Here is a 23,379-nt window from a genome sequence, read left to right on the forward strand (position 1 = left end):
GATCAAGTGAGGGTCAAGGTTGGCATGCCCAAAAGGTACTGTGTCCCTGTACTTTCACAGTAAACAGTTAATAGTCTTCAAGTTGAATCAGTATTAGCTCCATAACTTTGACACCTGAATGAAGAATCTTGGGCTCGAATCTTCGGAGACACCTGGGTCAATTTTGAAACTCCAGAATTTCTGTATTTCAACACTTGACATCTAGCAAACACTATAGTCTACCATCAGTGATATATCACATACACTAATTTTGCCTGACAGAATCACGTCCATTTTTAATTCAGTCAGCCCAGTGAATACAGTCATTCAATTGTGGATTTGACTTCTGTTAATTTCTTTTTAAAAGAATCATGAACCCCTTTCCGTCTTTACTTCTTACAAATAGTAAAGATAATCAGTCACTTTAGGAAGCTCTCTTTATAAATAATCCTCTTACTGACTTCTTGTTAATTAACCAAATTAGACTTTCGTTGGCCCTTTCTCAGCTTTTTTTCTTCTTCTTTTTTACAAACCATTGCCATGTTTTCCCCCTTGCTTTTGTCCGTTTGATATCCTTCTGTCTGCTTCTTCCTCGTGTCACTTAAATATTGATAGGTTCCTCGAGCAACAGAAAGAAACTTTAGACCTGTAACAGTGCACAGCGCTGTTGTCCTTTGGCTCGGTTCTCTCCAGTCACTTTAACTCATCACACGCCGTCTTTTCCTGTGTGGAAGTGGAGTTCTACGCTATCGAGTAACAGCACAACTGTAATAAAAACCCTCGAAGGAAGTGCTGTTTTTCCACCCTTCTCATGACTTGAACTTCACACCTCTCTGGCTGTTAGCACTTAAACTTTTAACACAGGGCTGCCACTGTGAGTTTAAAGTTTAGAAGGCGAGTCTGTGTTAAATGCTGCCTCTGGATCAGATCTGGTTCCCGTTTTCAAGCGTACAGAATAACCCACCACTTCCAAGGAAATGAGAAACCTGGCTGAATCACAACATGCAACATTATTTTATTTTTTAATAAATACTTTTAAATGCCTGCTGGGATTTTCTTTTTTAAACAGGTGAATCGAAGCAAATTGACACTTAAAAAGTTGAGCAGCCTGGTAATAGTCAAATATTCACGTGAGCTTTTTAAATTCACTTCTCAAAAGGAATTATTAATAGAACAATTTATAATAGACACTCTCGATGCCTACAAGCAGTTCTGTCTTCCGGCTGTATTACATAAAACATAATGAATTCAGAGAGCCAGAGAGCGACAGTGTGCGAGAGAACAGAAAAATAAGAAGAGGAGAGAAAAACAGATAAACAGCAGGTTAAGCCTGCTGGTACCTAGCCACTTATCACACGATGACCTGGAATCTGTACATTTAGTGCCTAAATAATTTACACAAATACACATTAAGGGCAAAACAGTCCAAAAAATACAGTACTAAAGCACCCCCTAGTGACAGGTTTTGAAATTAAAACCTTAAGTCAATCCATTTTTAGCTGCAGTTCATTTTATTAAGCTTCTATGCTGTTCAGCCCATTATCAATGTAGACTAAAAACAGTGCACATGTCAAAGTAGAACATTCGCTCTGTAAACAGCAACTCTGGTTTCAAAGTAAGTAAACAGTTTAAAAAATAGATAACACAAATAACTTTTTACATCAAGCAAATACACTGTCCATATGAAATAAATATTATGCATTACGTGGTTTATTCTATATGTTTCCAGATGATTAGTATTAAGTGTCTGCACCTTGATACTGCCTCTGCTTTCTCTGCAACTATATATCTAGCGTATTTCAGATATAGCTCAAAGATAGCAAATCAAGTAAAATTCTTTTTTTAACACTTCTGTCAAGAGCGTTGAGGTGCCGTCTGATTGTTGAACGCTCCCGCATGAATCTGATGTTGCTCAACCATGCTCAAGACGCTGTCTGATAGTCCTTTAATGTCACTGTGTGTGCTGGGATGTGCAGCCAAAGCTTTCAGAAGTTCAGTCAGGCCTTCCTTCTCCAGCATGCTGCTGTAGTGTGAAGCTGGATGGATTGAGGAGAGGAGAAGCGATAAAAAGATGAAGGAGGGATAGAGCTCAAGACTATTAATAAACCAAACGGCCTATAAAATATGATCATATTTTTGCATGAATAAAACAATTGTTTCAGATCAACCCATCACGCCGATAGTGTAACCGCCCTTGGATCCCCACAGCTGTGTTTGTGTGTGTGTCTTACTGTTTTGAGTGCAGACCAGATGTATGGCCCAGACTGCCCACAGCTGCACGCCTGCGGGCTGACAAGTTTGAAGCAGAGGGCAAAAAGGATGGAACGACCTGAAACATGGACATCAAATAACCCAGTTTTTGTTTGTCCCAGATGCAATCCAGCTGAGTATGTGAGCTAAGGTGATGCAGAAAATGATTCTCAATCACATTTAGGACGTTTTCTTGTGATGTCTGAGCTTTCTGTAGCAATTGTGGTAGAATTCTAGTGGAAAGACAAGTTTTATAACACATAATTACCAGGTCATCTTTTAAGACTTCAGCTATCAAATTGTGCCCTGGCTGGAAAATTCATACAGCTACAGCAGAAGGGTTATTATCACTAAGAAAATTTAATGAATGCCAAATGGGGAAAAGTCATTTGATCTAAAACGCTGAAACAGTGGCGTTGGTATAGCTGCACCATTGAGAAAACAATGCATGAATTATATTAAAGTTGCAAAATCCAAAAGTATCAGAGATTGTCAGTAGATGCAGCTGTGCTGTCATATGAGAAGCCTATATGATATCCTTCCTGAGTAAATATACCTATAGGCATGGTTTAAAAGATCCTACATGACCTCCTTCTCAAGCTACTGTGTTCACTAAACTTGACCTCTGACCTTGAAGTCTTACCTTAATCATGAGGTCAAGGCTGCTGATATTCAAAGCTATCAGAGAACCTTTTCTCGAGTTATCATCACTGCTGCCCACCTGGTTAACCCAGTTAATGCCCCAAGTGTTTCAGGCTGAGAGGTAAAAACTGTTAAAAGGAACTGTCCATGGTGTTTAAGATCAGGCTTGTATTCCACTGATTAAACTGGTGAAAACTGTGCAAATTTTGTGTGATCTAAAGAGAATGTAACATGTGTAACCTAATTAATGGGGAAACTGTTTAAATAAAGTGTTATTCAGCATGTAGCTCATGTCTGATGTCAAACTGAGACTAGTTTTATTCTCTCTTTACATATTTCTGTTCTGTCTTTGCTATTCTCTCACCTGTAAGACACCATCTCCCTCTCAAGATGGGTCCACGTCATGATGGAATCGTGCTGCCGAGACAGAAAGGCATATTCACAAAATGTGGTAGATCTTACATGAAGAGCAGCATTCAAAACACACACACACACCAGCTGCTTCAGTACGGTGCTGCGCAACTCATTTTCCAGGGTCCAGGCATCTGGTCTGGAAGCAAGGTGCGCCAGTATCCCCCCTGCAAAGTAGCGAACCCCCACATCCACCTGAGAGTCCTGCAAGAGGCTGAGAATGTGCTCCAAAATGTCCTCCTCCATCAGATCAGCCTGCAACTCCTCCACCTCAGCAATGTTGTTCTGCAATTCAGGGAGACCAATTATAGCAGTGACTGCAAAAACATAATATAAAAGGCAAGCATAACACAGGAACTGTTTTGTGTATGATTACGGCTGCCTACAGATGACTTCATTTAAAAGTATATACACTACCCACCAGAAGGCCAAGAACTTTCTGCTGAATAGAAGGTTCAGTGTAGTAGGACTGCAAAGCAAAAGGGAACAGCATGAGAGGAAACATACACTCTTATGTTAACGTCTCTCTTTGTGACGTTCATTTTTAATCAGTGTGTCTATTGCTTTATTTTCTGGTCTCCTTTACCTCCAGAACCTCCTCGTACAGCTCCAAGCCCCGGCACTCAATGAAATTGCGCGCTGCTACTGGCATTTCATCCGTCAGGTTCCACAGAGCACTCAGGGCAAACTTCAGAGTGGAGTCGACAACTCCAACCATGGCTTTCTGCTGCACAATAGCCAGCAGCTGCTGTTAACAGAGACAACAAGAAGAGGAAATATGGCACCGTGGAAAAGCACAGAGGGGGAGAGAAAATGGGAGATTACTTTTTTTGTAGAATAAATAAATATATAGGAGAAATATTGTACACATAGCGGGAACATACTAATGTGTAGCTTTAGACATAGAGCAAAAGAGGATAACTAAGTGTGGAGAGCAAGACGAAGTGACTGAGAAGCAGAGAAAGAGCAAATTGAGGCGTAGGCGTGCATTAAGCGATGGAATGACAAGGGCATCGAGTAGAGACGTGTATGCATTAAGTAACTGTAAATGGACAGGTGAGAAAGACGGTGAGGGAAAGAGAAACACAGGGAGAGAATTAGAAATAAACCCGTGCTAAGCCGGTACCCTGAGAGCCTTAATGTACCTTCATTATAAAGATATCCTTGCTGAATTGTGCCATCTCCTCTGTGGACAACTGCACATAAAAACAAATGGATGAGTGCTTCTTTTAAGGGTGTTTTATCCATTCTTCTAAATGTCAGTCTAAAACAAGAGGGTACTTTTATCCCACAAGAAAATTGTCCACATTTAACTGGACTAAATGAAAGCATAAAGCCGCTCGCTGAAATAAGTGTCAAAGGGTTAGCTCTCAACAGGTAGGATTAAAAGGTGCCACCACTATTTTCCAGCAGCAGACTAATGCACAGCGAGCGAGAAAAGTCTTGACCTTGGCCACCAGAATGGAGATGACAGCCACAGCCATCCTCTGCAGGGTCGGATCCTCGTGGCTGCTCAGCCAGTTAATCACCAGCATTGCCGCTAAATACCTGAAGCACGATAGCAGCGTGGATATAAGGAACACAGTATTACAAAAATACACCAGTGATGCACAGCAAAACCTTGTGAAAAGTTCACTGCTTTGGTTTAACATCTGGAAGAACTATTTCTTTTGGCAGTTGCATTTCAGAAAAGAAAAAAAAAAAAACCCACACAACTCAGCTGGATTCCAATCTGATGGAAAAACACTACACTGCCACTCTATGCGTGCACTGATTATTTTGGCTACTGCCAGACCAATGGACTCAAAGATCATATTACGACTGACGGAAAGTAAACTAACTTGTCAAAAGGAACCTCCTGGAGGATGTAGTCACTGCAGAGGGCCAGCAGACAGTTCTTTTGCACCTGGAGAGACGGTAACACTTCATGAATTGAAGTATGGGGTATTATAGAGCAACTACAACTACAGTCAGGATTAGGTCTTAATTCTGTCAGGAATTAAGTTGGATTCTGGTGAATAGCAACTCAGCTAGAACAAAACCATTGAGTGCCACCTTTTGCTGGTATACAAATACATGATATTATGATTCTAAAATCTGATGGTGGCTTTCACAAAGGATGGGGCATGCACTGAAATCCATCCATTACCTGAAATAATGGTTTTTCAGTGCATCCATTATCTTCAATAGCTTGCACCACGCAACAGCACTTTGCTGCTGCGCAAAGCAAATGCACAGCTCAGGAGCATTTGCGGGTTCAGCATCTTTCAACTTTGACCCATGCTTGCTGGGAAGCACACATTGCTAGTGGAAAGGAGGCTATGACCTGGCAGCAGGTAGGGAAGGCAAAATGAGGAAAAGTTGATATCATAAGTCTGAAATTTTGGCGTGCACACACATACACACACTCTCACCAGAAGATTAATACAAAAACCTTTTGTGGAAAACAAGTTTCCATCCCAGTAGAGACGCCAAGTTTTTAAACTCCTAAAACACCTAATATTAGTAGTGAACCCAAAGGCGAGTAGAGTACATGCCACATCCTGAGTGAAAGCCTTTGAGGCACTGAGCATACTCCTGACCTGCTGGTGGTTGGGGAAATTCTTCATGGTGTTTAACAGTTGGGTGACAGTAGAGCTGAGCAAGCTGATGGGCATGGCCTGTGCCAAGTCCTGAGTGGTCAGGTTGAACACACACGCTGTGGCGACCAGGTGGATGTGCAAGGAGGTGGGGTGCCTCTGCATACCACTCACCACCAGCTATAGGACAACAAAATATCCATTATATTAGTGGTGCCCAACATTTTTTATCTGAAATATACTCAGAGCACTGTCACTGTCTTTTATAAAAAAAAATAAATAAAAAAAAAAGCACCAATGTTCATTTGCACTTATTTTAAACTGAACGATAAACCCTTTCAGCTTATTTCTCAGCTGTAATCAGCTAATTGTTTTAACCATCATCACTATAAGTTCACAATGTCAACCATTCACTACTACTCTGAGTTCGACTCATTGTAACAACTATTCATTTCACTTGACACTTAGTGACCAATAACTTTACGTTACTTTAATCCATACTTTCACATTGCAATTTAAACTTTCAATTCATAATCTTAACTACAGTTTACCTGTTACTTTTTTCAAAACTATTTATTAATTTTTATTCATAACTTTAGCTAGCTCTAAAATTATAAATAAATAGCTAATAAGACTAGCTAACACGAGCGGCTAATCATAGCTAGCTACACACTATGCTACGAATATAACTGCTAGCCATATTTAAATACTTCATAACTTTGCATTAAGAATTTCATGTAGCCAATTGATTTTACTCAACCACATTAGCCTATAGTTTAACTGTAACACTTCACCAAACTATTATACAGATATTTACTAAAACTTTTAGCTAGCTCCTACATTCCAACTCTTTATCGCTTTGGTTTAGCAAAAAAATTAAAATAGCTTACATACATTTAGCTAATTTTTATATTAATGATATAATTTTGTACCCAATTCTTTGATTCAATTTTTGTTTTTTGTTTTTTTTAGGTCAGTGTTAGCAGTTGTGCTAATCTTGCTATACTTAAGGATCTTGCAGAAGTACTCTCTGTGGTACTGTATCTCATTTGGGAATCATTTTGTAGATCATTATTACACAAGCATGTGTTTTCGAAAAAGTAATGAAAGCAATATCCAATCCGCATGTTCTTTTGTTCAATTCTCAGCTCTATTCAACCAATTCATCTATACAGTTGGACTGTACTATTTAACATCAAAGCTGTAATTTAAACTGCCTCACCACCTCTTCTCTTCAATATCCACAATTCACAGGACATTAAAGCTGTAAATTAGGAAAGTGGTTTAAAACACCAAAGAACCAAAGATTTTTGAGAAAAAAAAGATTATTTATATTACTTTTTTCTTTATTTCAATAAATCATGTTTTAGTACTTTGAGATATGGTGTGAATGTTTGCATTGGTCTCTGCATATGCTGTTTCTCTTGGCAAGGTCTTAGTTAAAAAAAGGAAATGCTAGTTTCAGTGACAGTATTGTTTTTTAAAAAGAAATTAATGAACAAGGGAAAAGATCTCATACAATGGAGAACAAAGGGAGATACTACAGTAAAATCTTACTTATGGTAAGTTTTTGCTTCTCCTAAACTGAACAAAATAGCCAACTGATTTTCTGTTACCACCCAATCAAACAAATCATTCCACAGGTTTACTAAAGACATGTCGGGAAGCAATGCAGACCACAACACCTTCAGCACATCTGGCTGTGGTTTGTCAGTGTCAGTGGTTAGACTGTAGAGATGGACAAGGGCCTCTCGTATGAAACACTCGCGGTCTCTGTACCTTCTGAGTGCCTCACACACCTGGTTCTCATCAGCCTCTCCTGTTACCTGGACACACATTCAGCAGCATTACAGAGAGAGGAAATGCAGTGGGAAAATTCAGAAAGAGTACAAACAGAGCCTCAAGTCAAAAATAAATGAGAAGCTTGTGCAGTAATCAGGCTTGTATTTCTACCATTGCTTTCCCTGGGTAGTAAAAGATTCTTACTTTTAGGCTTTTCTGTGTAGAAAAGAAGTCACAGGAGCTAACCCCAGTGGCTAGCAGGCCCAAAAAGACCAGTCCACTTCTGGATTCCACAAAGCTTCTGATTGCAGCTTCACTGATTCTCTTCCGACCAGAGATATCTAAAGAAACTAGTGATGGGAGGACCTGGGGACTCCCCTCCAGAAGCTGCCGCACTGTCTCATCTCCATCTCTTCCATCGCTGTCATCTACAGAGAAGTGGTCCTCTGAAAAGTCCAGATGCTTGAGAGCATGAAGCTGGCTAAAGACAAAGAGCAGCTGGGCAGGGGACATATCCAGGTGCCGCTGCCTGTGGGCAATAAGGGATCTCAGGGTGTTTTTGCACTCAAGAAGTGCAGTGAGCTTAGAGATAGCACTGCAAGAAATATCCAGCGTCTCCAGGTGAGGGAGATTGCAGATATCCTCAAGGGCAGCATCATTTAGGTCTGTGTTGGCAAGGTTTAACATTCTAAGGCCCCGCAAGGAGCTGAAGCCAACATGGATCCCACCATTTGCCTCTAAAGACTCCCAGTCCAGACGTAAACCGCTGAGGGACAACCTCTGCAGGCTGGATCTGCATTCTGGGTTGGAGGCCAAGCCTGAGACAATGTCAGCCCCAGTAAGACCACCAGAGACCCAGGAGGCATCTAGTTCCAGGAGCCGGTGAGGGCAAAGAGCCAGGCGGAAAGCTTCTGCAGACAGTGGGCAGCTCTGAATGGAGGCTCGGCGCAGACGGAGTTCTTTGCAGCTTCGGAAAATCCCAACAGTTGTGTCATTCAGTATCTCTTATGGGAAGAAACAAACATAGGGATATTGTAGGAAAAAGAAGCATCGGTTAAGCCATATTTATGTTTGTGGAATATACCTTTCCTACTCTTGCAATATGACAAACTGAAACCTCTGTTTACTGCGAACTAATAAATCATTTCACCTTCAATGCTTTGGAATAATTTTTCTTTCCTTCAGTTTGCCAAACAACTGCGACCACTCAGTAGCGGTAGAAAATTGATGTTTGCAGAGCTGTTTTATTTTCTGACCTACCTTTAGCTGCCATGTGATTCAGAAGCTGGTCAGCAGTCTCCTGCGGGAAGACCGGGGCCCAGATGAGGCTCATGGAGCCGTCTGCTCGCATGCTGCACAGAGAGCTCAAGCTCTGGCACACCTGAGCCAAGCAGAGGTCACAAAGCGTCGGGGGGCCCTCCGCATCCTGCAAGAACATCACCATGTATCACAATAATCACACACACACTACAGAAGAAGTATATGCTCATATGCTCACTCGACTCAAATTAGAGGGAAAACTTTACATAATATTCCATGTGATCTGGCCAAAATACAACAGCGCAAGTTTTATTATATGTGATAATTCTGTGATGTAAATGTCATATTAAGAGGTTTCAGTTTATTCTAATTGCATTTAAGCCTACATAGACCCTCCAGTTGTCTGTGTGGTCTTCCTCAGGCCTCAGCGGATCTACAGAGACACGGATCTCTAACCTTAGTCTAATTTTATCCGCCACAGATGAGTCTCCGCTCACGAGCAAAGCCTGTTTAAATCGCCTCGACCCCACCGCTTTCTGGAGGGCAAAGTGGACAATAACAACTGTTGCTTCTACGGCTCTACACAACAGCCGAGTGCTTGTCACAGAGTCGATGTGCACGAAAATAAAACCCTGGCGACATTACATGAAAGGGAATGGGGTCAAACTCACCATGCTTGAAAGTGAGAAGTCCGTAGGAAAAATGAAAAAAGTAACAGCAACACTTCGTTCACCTGCTTTTTAAACCATGTTACTCTGATTATTTATTCATTTCCTTCCCCTTAAACGAATGACAGCTAATCAACCGCTCCTCTGTTTAGATTAAAGTCGCTACAGTTTTTCGCCAGACGTCAAACCACAAGTGTCAACTGTCAATGTCCAGCTTGTGATTGGTCAAGCCGCATGACGTCACCGAGGGCTTGGCGCAGTGTCTGTGATTGTAGGGGATTAAACGCTGTATCAATTACAAGCTTAGAGAAGTGTCTTTGGAGGTATTGCATAGATTCTAAATAGTGAGACTTGGATGGTGACTTTAAGTGTTACGATTACTGTGGACTGGGTCTTAAAAAATACAAAAAATAAATATATTTTTCCCTCTCCCTTTGATTTCATCGCATAGGTATTCTCCAACTTTCCACTAGACCAGTATTTCCCCCTTACCTTCTTTCGGTCTTGGGGCAACCCAAAGTGCCTCTCATGTTTCTTGCTGGATAGGAATATGAACATGTAAATAATATAAAATAGCTATCTATTACTTTTTGGCCTCCCACATTTACATAGCCAGAAAGCATATGCTTACACACAAACACATAAACCAGTTACTAATTCTGATAAAAAATATGGATATTTTTGTGGAGTCTGTCAGTTCTTTTACTCCGCAGATTAAGAAATATATTCTTTTAGTTTATCTGGGATTTTTGTTATTGTGTTTTTGTTTTTATCTGCTTTCATGCATCTTCATATCTTCATTCAGAATAAACTGGTACAATTATGGTATTTGCGAAGGTGAAACTGGGTGGTAGTAGAGTAGTTCGGCCACAAGGAGGGGCTCACAGAGAGGGGTGGATTTTATCTTTTTTACCACAATGACAGCTTAAGTCTCAAAGTTCAAAGTGAACTTTCACAGAAATTATCCACAGATACAAAGGATCAAACTCCATTATGTGCCTCCAGAATATACACTTTACATATACTTGGTTTTCAGAAATTTGAGCAGTGAGCCACTTCAGGTGGAGCATGGAAGACCAGGTGATTTGTTTAGAGTTTAAAAGAGTTTGCAGATGTTATTATGCTTGCCATGTTTTATTGTTAAAGGTTGATAATAATAATGGAATATGGGTCTTAAATTATTGATTCTGCAGGACATTTTTTCAGCTTCTGAAATGGCACGTGTTAGAAAAAGTTTGGTAACCACTGTGGAGTCTGAAGTAAAACATCATGTTAACTCAGAGAAACGGGAAAATTATGAGGAGCATTTTGCTCAAAGAGTAATGTCTGTTTTCATAATATATTTGAATAATTCTTTTTATTTTGAAAAGTAGTAAAGTCACTTTGACGTCTTCAGACTTACTGCAAAATTATTTCAAAATAATGAACAAATTTAGAATTTGTTAGTTTTATTCATTGATATGATTTTACTTGCTCAGAAATCTGGTATTACCAAGGCTAAAACAATTTATTTACAAATTAAAGATTTACATTTTTGTTTATTAAAAAAGCTTTTTCCTTTCCTTTTCAATTCAATTCAATTCAATTCAATTTTATTTATATAGCGCCAAATCACAACAAAAGTCGCCTCAAGGCGACTGAAATCAGATTTTCAGATTTCAAAAACATTTTTAAAAATAAAGATTTTTCATTCCTGTTTGCTGTAATTTTTCAGTTTCACCCACTGCAGTGAGACTCACTATGTCGATCACGCACAAACAAACATATGCCCTCACACATGTGTGCGTCACACACGAGCACCCACACACTTCTACACAGACACATTTCTACAATATGAATCCTGTCTTGATTGCTCAGAAACAATACTGTCCTCCCACATGCTGAAGTATGCCTCCCCACACAGAGAATCCCCATGCTTCAAAGCCTGTGCTTCCTCTCCGGTCCAAAACATTTAGCTGAGGGGCGTTCTTTTTTGTTTGAAAAGCCCTGTGCATATTATCCTCATACCAAATAAGCACAGCTGCCAATAGCTCTTGGATTGCCTCTGGAGGAACACACATCCCATATAGGGAGTAAACACGAGAGAAGCACTCGCATCCAAAAAAACAGACCTCGTATTATTATGCTAGAGCTGGATCGCCAGAATCACTCAGTCATTAGATTCGAGTTGATAGGAAACAGATTTGCGTGGAGTAAGCAGACTGTGAGAAGTAGTTAGGTGAATGAAACTGACAGATGAATATGTGAGTGAGAGGGAGAAAAGAAAAAAGTCCATCAGCTTTCAAGCCTGACTGGCATATTGCGTGTGTAGGAGACTGACTAACCCTGCAAACCAGATCTTGTTAGGATTTAAAAGATGGCAGAAAGATTGTTTTTTGCATGTGCCTTCACCAGTAACTGACTCACAGCCAAGTGCATTCATCACTTTGTGGTGAAACTTTATATTAGGAGGAGTCTTTTACCCAAACTGACATCAGAGGAGGAAGGCAGGGCCAAAGCCTCCACTCAGACTACAGGAGGAAAAAAAAATCACACCATCAGCCCCTCTCGTTCTGTATATGGACCACCCTCCAGTGTCCTCTTCCAGTTGACAGTTTCTGCTGGTGCCATAGCATAGTGTGCAGGCCGTTAATCTCAATGAGAACAAAGTCAGAGGGAGACTGGGAGTGAGGAGATGGGAATGGAGAACCAGCAGAGGAGGCACGCGTGAGACACCGAGCTGGGTTCTACCTGCAGCTCTTGGACCACTGATTGATCTCACTGACACAGGTTAGACTTTTGCCTGTTTTAAGAGCTCAGAGTGGCATGTGAAGTTTCAGAAACTGATGTGACAGTATGTATATTTTTGAACTATATGCGCATTATTGAATCTGTAGATCTTTGATGAATGCAAAACACAGATCTAAATGCAATGTACTGAGTATAAACCTTCTTCTGATGGCTTTAGAAGGATCCGTGGAAGGACTGTTAATCTCCTAAAGGAAATATGTCTGATGTGAACCACTTGGCCCCATTCACCATGTTTAATGTTCATGTTTAATGTTGTCTCTTTAGCAGACAGACTTAATCAGTGGCACCGTCGGAATAACTTGTGGTCTAATCCTGAAAGAAATCTGCTGGCTCCGAGCAAAAGCCACAACAAAGTTTGAGTGGGATAAAAAGGAGGGATATGTGATTTGCAATAATATATTCTGTATGTTGGTATAACCAGTTTGATGGGACCGTAGGGACTCGTACGCTGTGTTCGCAGATATATAAAAGAAAATCCTTTAATCGAGGAGCTTACCAGCACACAGTGGTGCCACTTAGAGTTAGTGGGCCATTTGGCAGAGTCCTCCTAGATCCCTTCTCCACTGGGGAAAACCAGCCACCGCAAAGTTTGACCTGTCTGGTTGCAAAGGACTATATTAATATAGATGAGGTGGCTGGATCTGGTCAGGTCTGGCTCTGACCAAGGAACGTAGAGGTGAAAATACCCTTTTAATAAGTGAAAAAAAGAGGGAGGGAAAAATGAATGCTGTGGCCGAGTTGATGAAGACCAGCAGGGTGTGAACGACAGAGAGAAACCTGGTGGTAATAACTGCAGATGAGATTCACAGCTGCGGCTGAGGAGCCTCTATGTAAACACTGTCACTCCTGTCAGACCAGAGCCTGTGAGATTCATATTGTGGCGTTGGAGACATACAGATGGGCCAATTGCTGAGCCTTAGCTATTGAAGGGAGGGATGACCGGTGACTACAGAAAGACAGGAAAAATGCACTCTCTGAGTAATAATAACTGACTGCCTGTGCCAAGGTGTTTTTGAAGCCCGACACATGGGCCACTTTCATTAAAGCGCCTTTTCCTTTCCCATCATATGGTTTGTGATCTATGCCAAATAAACAGAAGCTAGTTCCATATGTAAAAGCTAAAACAAGCCAAAGCTTTACTTCTATCAATGAGTCTTTGTGCTTCATGAGAACACAAAAAACTTTCCCTTGAGGCGAGCATGTTTTTTTCCCTGCAAGGATGATAAAAGGGTACTATTCTGCTACCGGAGCATTCTGAGCTTAGGTAATGCTCTGGGATCGGTCCCGTTTACTGTGGTCAGGGCTCTTCAATGCAACTAAACATCAAGTTAAGGCCACAGAAATGATTCAATGCCCCTGCTGTCTCTGCCTCGCGATCATTAATTTCTGCCTTCGTGGGCATCTGTAAAAATCCTCAGCAGATGTGTTTCAGAGCATCAGCGTGATGCAGTTCATATCATGCGCCTGTCAGAAGTGTCAGCTGAAGGTTCAGCTTCAACTCATCCACCAGACTGCCTTCTGGTTGGATTTGGCTTGACTGCCAAAGTCAGCCCGACGCTGGCTCGCCGTTATTGCTCCACTTCCAGAGCCAAGCCATGTTACTGAATATGAGAAGGAGGGATCTTTCACTTAGCATGCGCCCACCCCTGCTTCTTTTCGTTGCGCTGTCAAAACCAATAAGATCAAAACACCAGCTTTCTTCCCAAAAATAGACTCCAGAAAACATTACTCATAACCCAGGAATCTCCCCTCCCCCCTCCCCCCCCCCCCCCCCCTTTCTTTTAAACGCTGCTCTTCATCAAACACGCCAATTTATTTTATTTGTCACCAAAACTCAAATGTATCTGCTTTCTAGCAGCCAGGCAGAAGTTAAAGTGAGTCAGAGAAGCCCAATGACTACCACCTGCTGCTTTCTTTGCTCATTACCGGACTAAAAATGTCTGCACCTCATGAAACACAGACTGCCACTGGATGCTTCCCTATAAGATAGCACATTCAGCATCCTCCATGACCACAGTAACGCAGTTTTCTCTCAAGTATATTTTAATTTAATTTAATTTTTTTACTTGGAGTTAAATCTTTTGTCAGATTCCTCTGTTTTATCCACATAAGCTGGTGCTGGTATGGTGAAAGACTATAGGGGAGATTTGCAGAAGGTCTGAGCCATGAGGTCTACTGAAATATTAAAAACAGATCTCAGCACTTGTTCACACCCGCCCAGACATACAAATGTGGTAAGAAAGAGAACCCACGAGGGGAATGTATTTAGAATAGGAGATTTTAAATACACAGATTCCTGTTGATGAACAAACAGCTTAGTACGTGAAAACAGGTGTATCTCAATTTTCACTTTTGTAAAAACTATTTAGTTATTGGTGCTTTTTGACTAAGTTTTGCAGCCGCAGTGGATTAAACAGATTCAAAGGAAAAAAGAGAGCCTTTGCAAAACTTTAGTTTTCTTGTAGTCTGCCTGTTAGAAAGATGATCAAATGGAAAGAGATGAGTGATAAAGATAAATATCTGAACCAACTCTAGTGGAGTCAGTTTATTTTGATGCTACCAAAGTCCTTTTAGAAGCAGGCACCCACTGATGTCCAGATCTGTGGCAGGGAATTCGCAAGGAGCTGCAGGTCATGGAAAACTCTAGAATAACACCAACCTAATTCCTTATGTATGCAATGCGTTTCTCTTTCCTTTTCATAGATCTGTATGTTTTTTTGATAATGCATAGAGGAAACACCATGGGACCTGGAATGTGGACCGTATTTATTCTGCTTGGTCTGTCCCTCTGGAGCAACAGTCAAGCCTTTACCAAGAACCCCATCCTCTCCCGGATGAGAAGGGCCCCAGAGGCCAATGGAGAAAACAAAAAGTGCTCTTACACCTTCCTGGTCCCCGAGCAGAAGATCACAGGCCCCATCTGTGCCACCCGTGGTTATTCAACCGACAAGGATCGAGTGACACGCCTGGATGTGGCCTCGGTGCGCGACCTGCTGTCTAAGCAGCGTCGGGAGATGGAAACTTTGAAGCTGGTGGTGGACGTCGATGGCAACTTGGTGAATGAGATGAAGCTGTTGAGGAAAGAGAGCAGAAACATGAACTCCCGAGTGACCCAGCTCTACATGCAGCTGCTTCATGAGATCATCCGGAAGAGGGACAACTCGCTGGAGCTGGCTCAGCTGGAGACACGCATCCTCAACGCCACCACCGAGTCGCTGCGCCTGGCATCCCGCTACAGGGAACTGGAGGCCAAATATGCAGCCCTGTCAGCAATAGTGAATAACCAGTCAGTGGTTATAGGAGCACTGGAAGAGCGCTGTATGCAGGTGTATAGTCGTAGGCATGAGCATCCACCTCTTGGACCTCCACTGGTGCAGGTGGTGCCTGAGAACATTCCAGTCAATGTGCCACGTTTCACCAACGAAATCCAGAGGTTTGCACGGGAACGAGGCTCTCGTTCCGGTCCGTCACCCACAAGCGGTACCCTGGAAGCCCAGAAACCTCCACAGAGAAACTTCAGCGCAGAAGGTTAGAGAGTTACTCATCCATCCACAAATCCATTCATTTAATCCCTGCTTCAGTCCCAAATATCCAACACAGTCATGGTAAAATGTAGAGCAGCCTTCACAGGCCAACCACAACAAAATAATAATCCAAAATTTTGAACACAGCTGCAGGTGGGCCAGTGTCCCAACTTCTAAAGGTTAAAGATTTTGTAAATTCAGCTCGCACCTCAACAGAAGGAACACAAACCAGGATGGAAATAAAAATGCGCTAATGTCTGAATAGAGGCATGCAACCTAAAGTAGAACAAAGAAAGTCCTAAGCAGTGAGATTTTGCTCATCAACAGATCTCCCTCAGATAGTTCAATTACCTTCACCCAAGAATAATACAGTGTGTTGAACTTCAGTGCAGCTGTGTGCAAAAGATCCTTCATAAAACTGCAACTGCATGTGAAGTGCAGACAAAACTCAGGCTGGCATTACAGGCGCCGTCCAAACCACAAAGTAGAGGTAATTCTGTTATATAAGTGAATGGACTATACCTTTACCTTATTATCATAATGTGAGCGACTTCCTCATCCTTTCTGTAAACTCACTTCTACACCTGCCAACAATGAAAAAATTTACAATGTTAAATTAGCTTGCGAAAGGGCAGACATTATTAAAGAAAGGTTAATAAGATATCTACTTTTTTATTACTTCAAATGAGGGAAAGTTATTTCTTATTAAAGTGACTTAATAGGCCAATTTTCTTCTACTGCTCTGTATTTAACTTTGCAGACCTACAATACATGTGTTTTATATTACTCTGTGTGCTTGTGTGACTTTTTTTTCGTGTTTACTGTTTTTCCCCGCATATTTCATTTTCTGTCAGACATTTCGTTCCTTGTAATGTAAACTCGTTGTCTCAGTGCTCTAATTTAATCTGCCCTATGAAACCCAATTGCGGTCGGATGATAGGTTTGGTCAAAATTGACCTTTTGTTCTCTAGAGAAGTGTGCTTTGTGAAAATGTAACATTTGAAACCACTTACCTACAAAACAGGATAAAAAAAGAAAGAAGCCTGCAATGTTACCCAGTGATTTGTGAAGTCTTTTTAAAGCCTCAAGCTGAGCATTTACACTTTGCAATCTTGTCAATATCAAACAGGGCCATACTTACAAAATTAGCATCATGTTGTATTCAGTATTCATAAACTCAACAGAACAGTTTTTACTGATAGCACGGATTAAGGTAGTGCTACTTTTGGTCTATATAAAAAGTAGTCCACGCTAACTACATCTTAGCTAGGTTAGGCTAACTTGAGGATAGTTTGTTAATCTAAGCTGAAGCATATTTGATTTCTTTTGGGTTTTGTTTTGTTTATTACTAATTTTGTGCATTGAAAAAAAGAACTGAATGCTCTAAAGTCCAATTCAGTTTCTTATGTAGCATAAATAAGTTACTGGCTGAATCTAATAGTAAACAGTACTGGTAAAAGCTAACTAGCCTAGCATCCGTTTCCTTAACAATTCAAAAAGCCTAACAAACCTCACCTTCAGATTTTTGTCTCAGGTCTTTGATTTTTATAAGCATATACAAATGTATTTTTAGTAAATCTGATTATTTTTTCCTACAAAAATGTAGAATGTTTGTTCAGCTCTCTACTTTCTTGATAGAGCTAGATTTTTTAGTTCTCTCTTACTTTTATCAACTGTATCTTCTCTTATTCTCTTTTCCCTCAGGCCCATTCAGAGACTGTCTTGCAGCACAGGAGGCTGGCTACAGCACTAGTGGCATGTACCTAATCAGACCAGATGAAGCTGAGAGGCCAGTGCAGGCCTGGTGTGAACAGGACATAGACAACGGTGGCTGGACTGTCATCCAGAGCAGAAGGGATGGTTCAGTTAACTTCTTCAGGAACTGGGAAAACTACAAGGTGATGACAATTGCACTTCCTCTGCCCCATCTCTTTCCCCCTCTTTTCTTCTTTTAAAAGTGCTGTCAAATAAATACTTGGCCTATCCAGAGATAACAATGTGCTGTTATACGTTCCATCTAGAGGAACCACTGGGGTGTTTGAAACAATTCCCTGAGCCTGAATCTTCATGTATTCACTTACTGTAAGATATGTCAGCAGCACCATTTGTTGGAGATCCTTTTTTATTTTCCCATTATGAAACATTAGCTGTCCCACTAGGAAGGTATGTTCCACAGCTCAGCTGGAGCCAAATTCTTTCCAAACTGCTTCTACTACAGCACCTTCCTGGGTGGATGGTTAGTACTACACCACATCAAAGCACAGTGAGACTGAGATTGAGTACATCATTGCTGGCAGCCTCTGCAATCCGGAGTTCCATTCAACCAGGTCAAGGCTGGAGTCTAAATTGCAATTTCCAACACTGATTTACCTCTGTACTCTCCCACAAAGCCACACACACATACACACACCACAGAGGAGGCCTCAAACTCAAAGCCTACATCATTCATCATTTGCTGGCTCCCCGAACTAATCCGCAATCACAAACCTCAACCTCTTTTACCAAGTGAAGTGTTCTGGCGGCATGTAGCCAGACATAGATGGCTGGTGGTTTTTCAACACAAGTGGCCAGGCCAGTTTCACTATTAGCAATGATCCAAGAGATCGTTGCTGTGGGGTAGGAGCAATCAGAATCAGAATCAGAATACTTTATTGATCCCTGGGGGAAATTATTTTTTGTTACAGTGCTCCATTTTAAACCAACATTAAGACAAGACAGACAATACGCTAACTAAGAATAGTACAATATATACATATATATACATACATACATACATACATAAGTCACTTATAAATAAATAGTTGGAAAAGAAACATGTGTAGCTGTAGCAGCAAACAGTGTGTTAAGTGGATGCGTTGTACAGGGAGATGGCCACAGGCAGGAATGATTTCCTGTGTCGTTCAGTGGTGCTTTTCGGTAATCTCAGTCTCTCACTGAACGAGCTCCTGTGACTGACCAGCATGTCATGGAGTGGGTGGGAGGTGTTATCCAACATTATCTTTATCTTGGACAGCATCCGCCTCTCCGACACCACCTTGAGGGAGTCCAGCTCCATCCCCACAACATTGCTGGCCTTACGGATCAGTTTATTAAGTCTGTTGGCATCTGCGACCCTCAGCCTGCAATGAAGGAGAATTTTGAAGACAGATGGCTTTTCCAGCATAAACTCTACAGCATGTCTTCCTCAGGAATTTCAAATGCAGTATTGTATCCGTATATCTCAATGTATTTTTTTTTTCCTTTTTAATTTTCACTTTTCTGCAGAATCATGTCATGAGAAAGACCTTTCTTATTTGTTCCCCTGACAGTCACTCATCATCGCCCACAACTCCTTTTTATTTTCCTAAATAATCCTCATGTTTCTAAACTCCACGGGTAACCGCAGAACAAACAGTGTACATTGTTTTCTGTGATCTTTTTTGTAACTTTCCTTTTAATCTTCCTTTGACTCAGAGCGGCTTTGGCAACATAGACGGAGAGTACTGGCTCGGCCTAGAAGGCATCTACGGCCTCGGAAGGCAGGGGGACTACAAGCTGCTAGTGGAGCTGGAGGACTGGATGGGCAAGAAGGTTTACGCTCAGTACAGCAGCTTCCACTTGGAGCCAGAGAGCGAAGGCTACCGCCTGAGGCTGGGCACCTACCAGGGCAATGCTGGGGATTCTCTGAGCAGCCACAACGGCAAACAGTTCACTACTCTGGATCGAGACAAAGATGCTTTCTCAGGTAAACAATACTGTGAGATTGTCACACATAGTCTTCTCTGAAGTGTTGAAATATACATTTTCTCTTTGAATAATTGAGACCATTAAATTATTGGAATCTGCAGTCTAAGTGGTCCTTCTTGATTGGTCAAAACATATCAGAATCAACTAACAGATTCAAAAGGGAACATACTGTGACACGAGGCCAAGTTTGTTCATATCAGTGGTATATGTAAAAGATGGGATGGGTCTAAAAAACTGTACTTTACACTTGCAGTCTTTCTAATTGGGTGCAGTGCAGCTGATTACAAGTTTACAAAGTTACCTCAGTAAACATTTTCACCTAATTTAATTTATAGTCTCAATACTTTGTTTCAAAATATATCACAGCAAGATGCTCATTTCATAAATATGGTTATAATTACTGTAAAATAGACTAGAAAGCAATGTATGATTTAAGGCATGGCTGCTGTATGAGCACGTGGTGTCCTCCATTTGTCGCTTTCAGAAAAGCTTTACTATCACAGTCAATTTTTCTCACTTGATAGAAAAAATAAAGACCGGGTTCCATCGCTAGAAATACTTTTTCTGTCCATCATTATTGGCAGACGTAAAAGATAACAAAATACAATACAATGTTATGTTATATGTGTATACACAACACAGAATGCTAATCTCAAGATAACAAAAGGACAAAAACAGAACAAAAAGGGAAAAAAACTTATAGTTTTTTTAAAATTATAGTAATGTTTTCTAGGGCAGTGCCAATTACCTCACTGAGAAGAATAACCAATATGATAACCAATTCTTCTGTTTCCCATTCGCAGGTAATTGTGCCCATTTCCATAAAGGAGGCTGGTGGTACAACGGATGTGGCCAAACCAATCTCAACGGTGTCTGGTACAACGGAGGTGTCTACCGTAGCAAATACCAAGATGGTATCTTCTGGGCCGACTATGGCGGAGGTTTCTACTCAATGAAGTCTGTCCGCATGATGATCAGGCCCATAGATTGAGAAGAATGCATAAGCCAAGCTGGTCAAGGGGCAGCTATGTAGGCCACGGCAAACTTGACTCCATCTACATTGAGCCCAGCTTGAAGATGGAGTTTACCAATCGTCAGACAGTGACCTGAACTCTCTGCTATAAAAGACACAGATTCTGCTTGTTCTCCTTTTGATATCATAGCTGACTCAAACATAGATGGATTTACCATATTCCTATATGACTGCTCATAGGAAGCCATACTGCTCCTTTAACCACCTAATGTGTATGACCGAGAAGGTGAATTAAGAGTATATGCCTACGTTTTTCACTAAAATAATGGTAGCTGTCTCTCTGATTAAGAAACCACAATGTTTTCTTATTAGTATATAACTTCATGGGGCAGAGAAGCCACATCATAAAGGAACTTCAGCAGCTGTGATTTCATTCCCACGGTTAGCATCGCAGGCTCTTAATGCAGCTCGTCCTACCTCGCCAACATAAACGTCTGGAGGAAACACACGTATACGGCATTTAACTTCCTATAGTTGCTGGTAGCTGGAAAAGATATTTTGTTACTACGTTATAGATTTATCTGGGCTCTGTATTCACTTCCAGATGTGAAAGAGCAACACATTAATGAGTTGGAGTTTATACATTTGATTACATGGAAAGAGTGGCGATTTTATTTTTAATCCCTACACTTAAAATGACCTGTATACTGCATGTTAAAGTACTTTGAGTGCAGAAGACCAGAAAGGATAATTTATGTGTATAATTAAGTTATCATTACAGTGAAAGGGGCCAGGTGTCCTGAGGGAAATAGTAAATGATCCTGAAGAAAATAGGACTAATTTCCTGCACTGTACGTGACAATCATTCTCCAAGTGTGCTTACACGTATGGAAATTTGTTTTATATGTTTTTCTCATTTGGCTGTTGATTAAACTTGAGTATGACTCTGTGAAATACAATCATTGTTGGGAGGGGGAATAAAAAAGATGGATTTCCGTTTTGTTTTGAGTGGTTTTCGAGCATGAAGAATATGCCAGCCGAGCGTGTTGAAAGTTATAGGCATGGGGACAGACAACGAGAAACACATTTCTGAAAGCCAGACGGAGATGGAGAGAGAAATAGAGGGAAGGAAGGGGAGGAGGAGATGAACTGGGATGGAATGGGTCCAAATTTCCAAGTTATTTTTTCCAGCCACCCAACCAGCCCCCTACCCGCACGACCTTTTTTTTTTTTTCAAACACAGAGAAATGTACATTCTTTCCACACAAAAGTGCTTGAACTGTATGTTTTTGTAATTAAAAAAAAATCTCTCCTCAACAAAGACACCAGTCCCTCCACCCTGTAATCACTGGTAAAGATGGAGAGCAGCATCCTTTTAAGGAAAACCATCCCAGAGGAGGGGGTTGCAGGGATGTAAAATGATGGGGATGCATTTGAAGAAATAGCCAGTTGTTGTATCCACAACAACACATTAAAGCCAAGCAGCCTGTAGTCTCGGATCTGAAAATAGGCTCACATGTTGTGCTCACCCACCACAATGGCCTTCACACCCATGTCTTTAAAAACTTTTATAAAGCATGAAATATGAACCAGGAACACGGGTCAAACCCAGCTGGACATGGAAACATGTTTATGGACATGTAAAAAAGCAGCCGCTAATAAAAAAAAAAGGCATTACAATCTTAAAATTAAACAGCAATAAAAGCCGATGAGTCACGATGCTTGGCAGAACAATATTACACAACCAACAGTCACTAAATGGGAACATTTAGGGTTCACTTCAGGGGACATTCTTGTTCAAGTGGTTTCAAAAGAGCTCTTTCCATAGGCTGGTTTATCTGTTCACCAACTCAATAGGTTTACTTGACTTATTAATTATTCGTCCTGTTCTGTCTTGCTGGTTAAAAGTTGTTTTCCACGGCTGATTCAAACAAGTGCTATGACACTTAATAGAAGAAGGATATGCAAAATCCAAAAGTTCCAGCGAATTCCTGGACCAGTTTGCAACACTTTGAATTTGACACTAATAAGAGTTGTCTTAAATCTTTCTGGCCCTGTCGGCTTTGTGTTGATGAGCCAGACCATCACACTCTTCAAGTGGTGTCCGTGGATGACTGGTTTCAAGCAAAGTCATCAACTCCAGGCGCACAACTTTGATCACATGGAACACATGAATCCTTTTTCTTTCTTTTTCAACCATTGTGTTCTCCCTTTGACAGTCCAAAAGAGTGCTCTTAATGCCTTTATGTCTATAAATCTGTCTCATTATAACCGTCAAAACCTCTGTTTCCTGAGAGTTTGCCTGCATGCATGTCGATGTTAGTTTAGAAGACTGAATTTAATTACATCAGAATATCTTGCAAACAGTAAAATTGAGATTAACGGTACAACTCTCATGTGTCTCTAATAAATCTGAAACTTCGGCCACCTGGCGTTTAGCTTACTTTGCCATAAAACTGGAAAATACTTCCAGTCAGGATCAAGAGTTATAAAAGCAAAGCAAGTGGATCCAAAGCTTACAGATTAATGTGATATACCTCCTTTTTTTACTTCTAAAATGAGAAGTTGAGTAGTTCTGGAAACTACCCCCATAACACTGATTCCACGCCGCTGAAAAGATGAGAAAAAAAAGTGCAAAGCTATTAAAGCTGATTTTAGTTTTATTGTTTGAGGATTCTTCTGATTTTAAGAGAATTTGTCTTCTGTATAACCGTTTCTGTGCTCAAGTAAGCTAAGAGCTAGCAAAAAAGCAAATAAACGTGAAAATTAGAGGCCAAGGGCTTTAATCTGTCACA

The 23,379-nt window shown here is 40.9% G+C and overlaps 2 protein-coding genes across 5 annotated transcripts; one reads left to right on the top strand and one right to left on the bottom strand.

Annotated features, from left to right (window-relative positions):
* Positions 1 to 1,469: 1,469 nt before the first annotated feature.
* LOC113009941 (protein zyg-11 homolog) lies at positions 1,470 to 9,815 on the bottom strand. Of its 3 annotated transcripts, none has more exons than XM_026148641.2 (14): positions 9,575 to 9,814; positions 8,904 to 9,069; positions 7,848 to 8,647; positions 7,547 to 7,687; positions 5,865 to 6,041; positions 5,124 to 5,188; positions 4,731 to 4,830; positions 4,428 to 4,478; positions 3,869 to 4,027; positions 3,704 to 3,751; positions 3,367 to 3,567; positions 3,236 to 3,288; positions 2,211 to 2,308; positions 1,470 to 2,015 (listed from the first exon to the last, which is right to left on the bottom strand). In XM_026148641.2, the coding sequence occupies exons 1-14, from the start codon at positions 9,575 to 9,577 to the stop codon at positions 1,834 to 1,836; spliced, it is 2,244 nt and encodes a 747-aa protein (XP_026004426.2). In that variant the 5' UTR covers positions 9,578 to 9,814; the 3' UTR covers positions 1,470 to 1,833. The 3 variants fall into 3 exon arrangements, with proteins under 3 accessions (XP_026004426.2, XP_026004425.2, XP_080148887.1); XM_026148640.2 differs by having other exon boundaries at positions 3,869 to 4,030; positions 9,575 to 9,813; XM_080292761.1 differs by lacking the exon at positions 5,865 to 6,041 and having other exon boundaries at positions 3,869 to 4,030; positions 9,575 to 9,815.
* A 2,278-nt stretch (positions 9,816 to 12,093) lies between these two features.
* On the top strand, positions 12,094 to 21,579 carry LOC113009945 (angiopoietin-related protein 1-like). 2 transcript variants are annotated; one of them, XM_026148647.2, is made up of 5 exons: positions 12,094 to 12,340; positions 15,065 to 15,889; positions 17,590 to 17,783; positions 19,339 to 19,609; positions 20,415 to 21,579. In XM_026148647.2, the coding sequence occupies exons 2-5, from the start codon at positions 15,085 to 15,087 to the stop codon at positions 20,600 to 20,602; spliced, it is 1,458 nt and encodes a 485-aa protein (XP_026004432.1). In that variant the 5' UTR covers positions 12,094 to 12,340; positions 15,065 to 15,084; the 3' UTR covers positions 20,603 to 21,579. The 2 variants fall into 2 exon arrangements, with proteins under 2 accessions (XP_026004432.1, XP_026004433.1); XM_026148648.2 differs by having other exon boundaries at positions 15,093 to 15,889.
* The last annotated feature ends 1,800 nt before the right edge of the window (positions 21,580 to 23,379 follow it).

The sequence above is a fragment of the Astatotilapia calliptera genome, chromosome 18 (assembly GCF_964374335.1).
Source record: "Astatotilapia calliptera chromosome 18, fAstCal68.1, whole genome shotgun sequence".
In the NCBI taxonomy this organism is placed as follows: Eukaryota; Metazoa; Chordata; class Actinopteri; order Cichliformes; family Cichlidae; genus Astatotilapia; species Astatotilapia calliptera.

What these genes read in the sequence shown, in the direction of transcription:
- LOC113009941 (XM_026148640.2), bottom strand. An exon ending in ATTTCCCCAACCACCAGCAG is followed by an intron (nt 5,189 to 5,864) that starts GTCAGGAGTATG and finishes CCGTCTCTCCAG; the next exon opens with GTGCAAAAGAACTGTCTGCT. An exon ending in AGGATATCTTTATAATGAAG is followed by an intron (nt 4,031 to 4,427) that starts GTACATTAAGGC and finishes CTCTGTTAACAG; the next exon opens with CAGCTGCTGGCTATTGTGCA.
- LOC113009945 (XM_026148647.2), top strand. Translation starts at nt 15,085, where the DNA reads ATGCATAGAGGAAACACCATGGGACCTGGAATGTGGACCGTATTTATT. An exon ending in GAGAAACTTCAGCGCAGAAG is followed by an intron (nt 15,890 to 17,589) that starts GTTAGAGAGTTA and finishes CTTTTCCCTCAG; the next exon opens with GCCCATTCAGAGACTGTCTT. An exon ending in AGACAAAGATGCTTTCTCAG is followed by an intron (nt 19,610 to 20,414) that starts GTAAACAATACT and finishes TCCCATTCGCAG; the next exon opens with GTAATTGTGCCCATTTCCAT.